Source organism: Penaeus chinensis, chromosome 7 (assembly GCF_019202785.1).
Source record: "Penaeus chinensis breed Huanghai No. 1 chromosome 7, ASM1920278v2, whole genome shotgun sequence".
NCBI lineage: Eukaryota > Metazoa > Arthropoda > Malacostraca > Decapoda > Penaeidae > Penaeus > Penaeus chinensis.
In genome coordinates, this window is record NC_061825.1 from 42,519,725 (window position 1) to 42,529,180 (window position 9,456).

Genomic DNA, 9,456 nt, shown 5'->3' on the forward strand with positions numbered 1-9,456 from the left:
CATAAGATCAAGGTGAGTGTGATTTTACTTTATTGTTATTGTTGGTATTATTGGTACTCTGTTGTTTGTAATTTTAGTACTTAGGGCATGCATTTCTGCACTTGTGGGGGGGGGGGGGGGAGATTTAATCTTGTATAATACAAGCTGCACCACCAGTCACTGTGGACAGGAATAAGGTCCTGAGTATGGAAATAGTTCCCTCTCAGGAGCTGGTGCTCTCCCAGTCTTTGCTCCCAGATGGTACATTCCACTTTTTTTATTGATAGAAATAATGCAAAAGCCCCTTCTGAAATGCCCACTGAGTCTAATCAGCTTCCAAGAGCTTTGTACACTCGTGGCAAGTCATTCCTGTCACCCTGGCCTTCAGCCGAATTTCTCTTGAAGGCAAGTTCCCATCACCACTGCTTTTAGTTAAGTTTTCCCAGGACCATATGTTCATGTCACTCACCCCTCAAGCCAGATTTTTTCATCATTTGGTAGTCAAACTGTCTGGATCATAGGGGTTAAAAGAATAAACAAAAATATTTGTTTTACAGCTTGGAAATGCAACAGCAATTTTAAAGTATCAAATGATTGGTTAATTTTGTTTTGACTTGTACAGCTCCTTTTGCAACTTAACAACTTTTTTTAAATTTTAGCATATTACAAATATTTGATTTACATGTTTAGATTTCAATTATTTGAATTCATGCATTTAAAAAGCTTTAATCAGGGATCTCTATATTCTTTATATTTATTGTATTTTGTAAACAGATAGAAAAAGAGAAAACTATGATGTTATCATAATGTAGTTACTCCACATAGTAGAGTTGAACACTATAAAGTTGATTTATTGTAATAAAAGTGAATGTCCACAAGTATAATATGATAAAAAATAAACTAACAGATCAGATGTAGCTTTTGAAAAGATTTTTTTTTTTTTTTTTTTTTTGTATTGTTAATATAGTGCTGGCACAGTAAATGTAAAGAATATAGGTTATTTTTTATAGCAGTTTTATTGTATGATTTTAAATGAATTACAAAATAAAAAAGTATATATAACATAATTTTGATATCCTAAAGAAAAAAAAAATAGTGGTCGAGTTGCCTGCTACAGTTAAATAACCATTATTTGTAGCTTCAGTTTATTCCCTGCTTATTTCTTTTTGTTTTCATTTTCTAGTTTTCAGAAACACTACTTATATTTAGCTATATATATTTGTGCAAACTGTATCATGCTCTTAGTGGCTGTTCGTATATTCTTGTAGTTTTAAGATGACTAGAATTTGTCATTACTTTTTAGATGTTCTTTCCATTACATACCTCCATGTACCTTATTTTTCTTCACAATAGAATGTTTTCCTTGCAGACCGAAAGATCTGAATACTCTAAAGAAGAAGCAGATGACCTGGATGAGGATGAAGGGGTGGCAGGAGAAGTAATGTCTGGGGAAGAAGAGCCGGAACAAGAACCAGAAGAGGAAGAAGAGGAAGAGGAAGAGGAAGAAGAGGAAGGAGCATTAGGGGAGGGGGAAGGCCTCTCCCATGGTGTTCTCTCTGATGTCGAAGATGGCTATGAACAATCTAACTCTTCACTTCCCAATTCTGACATATCCACAGTATGTGTGAGGAGTGATTTACTTTTGCAGTATTTTTATGCACGTATGATTGTTTATGCTCCAGGAAGGAGAGTTGGGTTGAGGGGGTAATTACTTTGTGAATTACTTTTGTGTTCATTTGTTTATTTCTTTTTTAAGAGGTGAAATGCTTATCTTCCTTATTAACCCCATACCGATGGGCTACGTGCTGAGGGGTCATAACAAACCACTCGATCTGTGGAGTGCGGCTGTGCGCCGCAGCAACACTTCAAAGTGCTACTAGCCGGGGGTTCAGCTTGATGTAGCGAACTCCTGCACTCAAAGTCGGCTTATTGCTATTAACCCAAAGCCGCCAGGGAAAATTAATAAAAAATGGGGAAAATGCTGTGCTCATTTTCTATATTTTTTGTGAAATATATCTGCACATAGATGGCTCTGCTAGTGCTTAGCGACAAAAGAGTCAATTAGTAGAACTTGTGACCTTATGTTATTTGAATTGGCGGGAAAAACGTATGTTTTACTAGTGCTATGCCTATCGATGGTGATATTTTTATTAAATATTAAAAACTTTATATATAATAACTATAATGTTATAAACATTAGTAACAGCAAAATTAGATACCGTAAAATATTTTCGTAAATCAAAATAAAGGGTAAATGCACAAGACAGGCAGTACTCGTAATTGGCTCATTGGTGACTTAGTAAAAGTGTAGCCATCTATGTATAAAAACAATCAAACAAGTAACCCACAATGGGCATAGCACGTACGTACACATCATGCCCATCGGCATTGAGTTAATCTCCAGAGCTTTTTTTTTTTTTTTTTTTTTTTTTTTTTTTTTTTTTTTTTTTTTTTTCTTCCTTAACCCATCAGTAAGGGGTTAAATGGATAAAATTAATTATAAGTATCCTTGAGTGGAAGAGAGGAAGCCTTCTGTTGAATAATATATATATTTTTTTTTTTTTTTTTTTCTTTCTTTTCTTCCCTGCACTTGAGACATTTCACTCATTTCCATATTGTTCTTATTATGCAAGATCTCTCCTTTATACTGTATAAAGAAAAAGTCTAATCCTTTCACAGACGGAACTGCTACAAGTTGATTTGAGTGAGGACGGGACACAGTTCATAATCGGTCCTGGTGGCTTTGGAGATATGATGTCAAGAACTTCATCACTAGCAGGAGATGATGAAAGAAATGGTGACAAAGAGCAGAAGAAGCCATTTGTTTGTCCTCTCTGTGGGCAGTCATTTACACGTCGAGACAACCTTGCCAACCATATCAAGGTAAGATATAGAGAAGACATTTTTGGCAATACATGGTAAAGGAATGATGTGTTCTCTCATTGAGAAAATAAATGAAGAGAGATCCAGACATTCTATTTTACCTTAATGATGTATAATCTTACTCAAAGATAAACCATATGATACTAGAAATATGCTTGTCATTTTGGATTATACTAAAGAAAATTACAACAAATCAAAAGATATCAGAGACAAAATAGTAATAGCAATTCAGACAAAAAAGCAAAATCTGTAAAAAATAGTGTTAGTCTTAAATAAGTTTATTTTTAACCCAATGGCGACAGGTCACGGCTATCGCCGTCATAACAATACGCCCGATGTGAGGCGTGCGGCTGTCCGCAGCAGCGCCGCGCCAAAACGCCCCGAGGCAATGATTCGGCTTGATGTACCGAATTCACGCGCTCAGAGTCGGCGCGCTGCCGCCGTTCGCCAGAGCGTAGAGTTTTTTTTAATTTTCTATACCCGGCGCCATTGGGTTAATATCATTCTGAAGTTGAAGTTTTTTAACTATAGTTTGATATTTTGGTGGTCCTCATAATGGTGCACATCAACAGTGTCCTCATTTTGTGCCATCCTCATTTGGTAATCCTAACTTTGTTTTGGCCACCTAATTTTATATAGCTGGACTTAAGTGTTTGGAAAAAAAAATGACACCTGTATTTCATAGTGAAACCAAACTGCTGTGATCTGAGAAAGTGTTATGGTGTGGGGTATGCCACTATGCCGTGCTATCTACAAACCAATCCACTGTAGCCATAGAATGATAATCTGCCATCACTGTCTAGTGGATTAATCAAGATGATCAAGATGACATGATCATGTCCTGAAAAAATTTGGCTTCATGGGCAGGTGATGTAAACATTCTATCATGGGAAAATTTGGATGAGGGTCAGGGTGACGGGAACTTGCTGTCGTGGGAATTTCATATGAAGAATGTGGTGATAAAGCTCTTGGAGGGTGATTAGACTCGGTGGACATTTAGGATGGGGCTTTTTCATTATTTCACATTTTTGGCAGAGTGAGCATTCAAGTAAGCCAAATGCCTGTATTTTGGGCCATGTAATGGCAGTGAAGCATCCAGAGCCAATTGGTTGAAAGGCTTTGTGTAGAAAATGAAGTGAATGAAACCCTCCTATATACTCCCAGAACTCTTATTTCATAAGCAATTTTCTTGAAGCTGAATTTGAGAAATTTGATAAAAATGAAGTTGACAGTCCCCTCCCATCCACTTTGACATAGGCCATATCACACGTACCCTTATCCCTTTGTTATCATCAGTGAGCATACAGATGACCATGTTTAATTTTCTAAATTTACTTTTGTATCTCATTTATATGTTTGAAATAGTATTACAGACTCATCATTTTAATGTTATTTTGGCAAATATATATAAGCTATTGGGATACACTCCTCTAGTCAGCCATGCTACAATTCTCAGTTAATCCATTATAGAATTTGTATTTACATGCTTTTTCATTTTATGTCACATTTTCTTGGTCTATATTAACCTGTTGATGCTGGGAGTACACCTTATTTTCTTTTTATTAATTATTTTTACACTTAGATGGCTTTATAAGGGTTTAGTTAGCCAAGGAGCAAGTTATAGGGCCTACCTTACCTTACCTATTTATCACATTCCTAGAGTTAGGAAAGGTTTTGATTTTTCTTAATGTTATTATTCATAATAGTCATGATTATAATAATGATGTTGATTATAAGATTAACCCAACATGAGTGGTCATCTTTGGCAGCTGTGTGGACTGCCAATTGGCATATTTCTCATTGCACTCCCCTCAGTGACCCTTGATTTATTAATTTAATAGTCAATTAAAATAATAGTGAATACTCCATATGAGGTGATCATAGTGTTTTTGACTACGAGTAGAAGAATCAGTAGTTTAGGGGACTATCAAAAACAAGATTACATCATTTCCATTATTTTTTCAAATGAAATTTCATAGTTTCTATGCAGGAAATGGCTATATACATATAGCTATATACTTCAGTAATTCTTCATTATGTGACAGTCTTCAAAGCAACCATAGATGCATAAAGCAACATTGCATTGCTTGGAGTTCTTCTATTTTCCTTGTCCACCTCCTGTGGCAGACATCACAATCACCTCACTCGGCACCAGCGCAACCTCACTCAGCATGGTTGCCTCCACACCAAGTCAGCCGGATTGACACATCATGGTATTTCCCTTGCTTGCTTAGCTCACTCTCTGGAGGGGGAGTATCTGTAGCAGCACGACCCTGCAATATAAAGTTCAGCAAACTTCCCCAGGCTGGGTCACATTAGGTCCACAGCTGTGTCCTCGCACTCTCTGCAGCAGGTGCTTCTCTCGACTCACTGCAGAGACCTTATTAGCTGACACGGACACCTCTTGGCTCTCTCTTTGGACCATGGACTCCCCTTGTTCCCTGCTGGCTTACACAGCACTCATGTAGTTAAGAAGCAGAATCCAGGACTGGGATCAGCGTTTCCTGATTCTCCAGATGATCATGGCAACAGCAACACAAGGACTGCCCAGTTCTTAGCAGACTGGGGAACCTACTGGTTCCCCCATTTATCTCCAGCTGCACCAACTGCAGTGCTATGATCATATTGCTGTCTACATATTTCTGTAATTAAAAGGCATTGACTGTTGCCATTTCAACAAGGTAAAAAATACCTTTTTATACTATTTTAGTGTCTTTCTGGCTACAAGGTATGACTGGGATAGCTGGTCCTACACATCAGCCTCTGTCATTCCAATGTTGCAGTCAGGCACTGCCATTGGCTTCTGCTCAACATCTCCATTCTGGGCCACCTTCCTGGTTTGCACCATCTCACTCATGTGGATTGTTGAGAGCATGTGGGTGCTGTATTTATCGTCCCATCTCAAGCACAGGAGGCTGGCAGGAGTGCTCCTCCCGTGCATTTCATAGTGCTTGGGTCTGTCAGTTGGCCTTCACAATTCCAACAGCATTTGATTTTTACACCATCAGAAAGTGGAATAATGTGAGGTGAATTGTACCAGTTGTCAAGGGATGTTCATCCCCCTTCCCCAAAAGACCTACTGCTTCAGAAAGGCTTATGACGGCCTTCTGCATCTTGCCCCTATCTTTCCTGTTATACAGCCAAAAATGCATCCACAAAAAATCCAAAAATCCAGCACAATCTCTGACAGACACGCGTAGCTTATGGACTTTTGGGCCGAACTTTGCACATTTGCTCGGGTTGTACTGGAAAACCTGAGTCAACCTGTGCATCATAAGAGAAAATGGAGTTAGTTAACAAATCAGGTCAAAAAGAGGTCACAACTGTATAGCAAAGATCAAAAGACATAACATAGTATGTAAAATATGCCTAAATTTCCACAAGCTATCATCTACAGTAATCTTCTATGGTGGGTTCAGTAGTGGCAAACCTCTCCTGTGATAACAGGACAAAGCTTCCACAAGCAGTCTTCATTGTTACGGTCTGCATCATTGTTGATGAAGTGCAAAACCAATGAGGTCTGATTATAGGGATCTCTCGGCATTGTTTTGCCATAAAAGGGCATGTAGATATATTCCTCCACAGACCAGTGCATCATCATCTGCAGATTTGACACATGCCAATCAGGTAGTGCAGGCCTGAGAACGCTTGAAATATCAATCCACATTATATATAGAGATAGATAGATAGGTAGGTAGGTAGGTAGGTAGGTAGGTAGGTAGGTAGGTAGGTAGGTAGGTAGGTAGGTAGGTAGGTAGGTAGATAGATAGATAGATATAGCTAGATAGATAGATAGATAGATATAGCTAGATAGCTAGCTAGCTAGCTATAGCTAGATAGATAGATATAGCTAGATAGATAGCTAGCTAGATAGATAGCTAGCTAGCTAGCTATAGCTATGTATGTATATAGATAGATAGATATAGCTCTCTCTGTGTGTGCGTGCGTGTGTGTGCGTGCGTGCGTGCGTGCGTGCGTGCGTGCGCGCGTGTTGTGTGTGTGTGTGTGTGTGTGTGTGTGTGTGTGTGTGTGTGTGTGTGTGTGTGTGTGTGTGTGTGTGTGTGTGTGTGTGTGTGTGTGTGTTTGTTTGTTTTGGTAAGACTACAGAATAAATTAATGCTAAACTGCAGCTCTGGCAAAGTAAGGGATACCTATTTCCTCTGGCAATGGCACACTTGTTTGTTTCACAAACTGTTTAATCAAGGATGTCTTCATTGAAAAATGTCTTGACAAACACGTGCATGGGAGAGTCCTCATCTAGGCTGACATTTGAGGATGCCCAGTAAAACTATGCCTCCTCAGAACATTCTCCCTCTGTCTCCAGCCAAAACCTGGCTGGCTGGGGGCTTTGTTGGAGGAAGGGGTGATGCTAGCTTCATTCCTACTCAGCAGCTCCTCCTTGTCAAGGGAGGTATCCATAAATGAAGGGACATAGTTGAGCGCTTCAAATGAAGAGCTCAAACTAAGGTCATCTTCTTGAAGCCACCTTGGCTGTTCTTTCAGCAGCTTATTTGGCACAGGATGTTCATCATTGTCTGATTCACCATCTCCAGAGGAGTAACAGAATCATGTCCATATTGATCACATACCCTGAGGCTGTGAGAGAGAGAGAGAGAGAGAGAGAGAGAGAGAGAGAGAGAGAGAGAGAGAGAGAGAGAGAGAGAGAGAGAGAGAGAGAGAGAGAGAGAGAGAGAGGGGGGGAGGGGGGGGGGGAGGGAGGGAGGGAGGAGATTAAAGAATTTAAGTAATGGAGTAGATAAGTAAGATCTGTTTTGTTTAGGAATTGACTCCTTGGTGATGTTAAATGCTTTTCAAACCATCTGTGTTGAAACAAAATTAATAAAACAAACTGCATGTACATGGATACATGTACTGTCCACTGCAGTTTTTTTGTGAATTTTGTTATGCACAGAAGATTCCACAAGTACTCAGCCACTGACTACACCCCCACCCCCTTTTTTCTACTAATATTGATTTTATTATTATTACCATCGTTACTGACATTATGATTATAATGTGAAAATACTTATAACAATGAAAACAAAAAAGAATCTATCCAAGATTCCAGGTAAAACTTAACAGGTGGGATAGAAAAGACATTAGTGCATGATAGGTTAATAACAAATAATGAGAATGTAACATAGACTTGGTGAGGCTACAGTGATTGACAGTATTTATTCAAATTTTACCTTGATAATTTTGTGTACGAAGGAATAAAATATATTTAAATTATGATAACTGTTCTTTTTATTATATAAAAATGTCATATTTCCAGACCCACACCGGTGACCGTCCGTTTATGTGCCAGTATTGCCACAAGTGCTTCTCAAGGAAGGACTACTTGAAGCAGCATGAACGCATCCACACTGGAGAGAAGCCCTATCCCTGTGACATCTGTGGTCGTGCATTTACCAGGAAAGAAGGACTGACAGACCACATGCGCTGTCATTCTGACTTCCGAGCCTTTTCGTGTGAAACATGTGGGAAGAGCTTCAAGCAAAAATGTGGTTTGCGCTTCCATAAGAGGAATTATAAACATTAACCTGCCATAAAGATCTCCAACACTTAATTCACTGTTCCAATTATGAGGTGGATATGGATAGCCTGTCTCTCAATTAGTTGGATGTGGTCCCTTTAAAAATATGCCAGATAAAGGGCTAATTTATGCCCCTGTACTAAGTTAGGTCGTGCCATTTCCTTTATGTTGAGCACCTAATTTCTGTGTTCAGATAGTCAGTTTTACCCTGAGCTTTGTCTATGGCCCTGGCCAGATGTATATTTTGGGTATATGATTATGGTTAGTGAAATATCACAACTTGTATATTGCTGCTCACATACAGGGAACTTTGTGTAAATTTGATTTATGTTTTGACTTCAACAGGCTTAATGTATGGCAAAGGTTTTGCAAAATGGAAATTGACTTTAAAATGTTAGATTAATCTCAGGTAAGCTGTATTAATAACAGTGCTTACCTTGGTGGAGTCATTACCTAAAATTATGCAATCCTATTATCAGTTTTAAAATATACTTTATATTCTTACAACTTTTGATATTTTCTTCATCTTATATAGATATATAATGTTTAAAAATTCAAATTTATGACATATTGCAGGCCTCCTAAACTTGGTCGTACGTTACTTGTGTATTTATGACTCGCACAGAAGAATTTGTATGACACCTTTTTTCATGTTTGATACTCTCTCCTCTAACTACACTTTAGGTGCTCTTTGTGGTATGTTGCACTCCTTGAGTGCTGTTTTCTTCTGCCTTTTATAAGTTAAGATTAGATGCACCAGTATTTATTTAATTATGAAAATGATTTTTTGTAAAAATAAAAAACAATAAGATTATGTTATAAATAATATATAATTAAGAAATAAAGAAATATGACACCCTCATCTTTTAAACTGTAATCAAAAACTTTAAGTCTTGATCATTATAAAATTGAGGTCATCAGTGGAAAACTTGTTTAAAGGCAGGAATGTCACCTTTTGTCTACAGCTCATGTTTCAGGGCAACACTTTTTATGGATTTACTTTGATTGTATCCAGACCTGAAATCAGAGTTGAAATAAAACAATGCAGGAAAACAAAA

General features: G+C 38.1%; 1 protein-coding gene across 4 annotated transcripts in view; it reads left to right on the forward strand.

The window, feature by feature from the left end:
- Window positions 1-9,456, forward strand: part of LOC125027295 (GDNF-inducible zinc finger protein 1-like) — a 17,461-nt gene extending 8,005 nt beyond the window's left edge. For all 4 annotated transcript variants that reach the window (XM_047616270.1, XM_047616274.1, XM_047616273.1 and 1 more), the window contains exons 5-8: window positions 1-12; window positions 1,349-1,597; window positions 2,659-2,862; window positions 8,138-9,456. The exon at window positions 1-12 is cut by the window's left edge and continues 236 nt beyond it. In XM_047616270.1, the coding sequence (XP_047472226.1) occupies window positions 1-12; window positions 1,349-1,597; window positions 2,659-2,862; window positions 8,138-8,404 (732 nt within the window). In that variant the 3' untranslated portion in view covers window positions 8,405-9,456. The remainder of the gene's footprint in view (window positions 13-1,348; window positions 1,598-2,658; window positions 2,863-8,137) is intronic.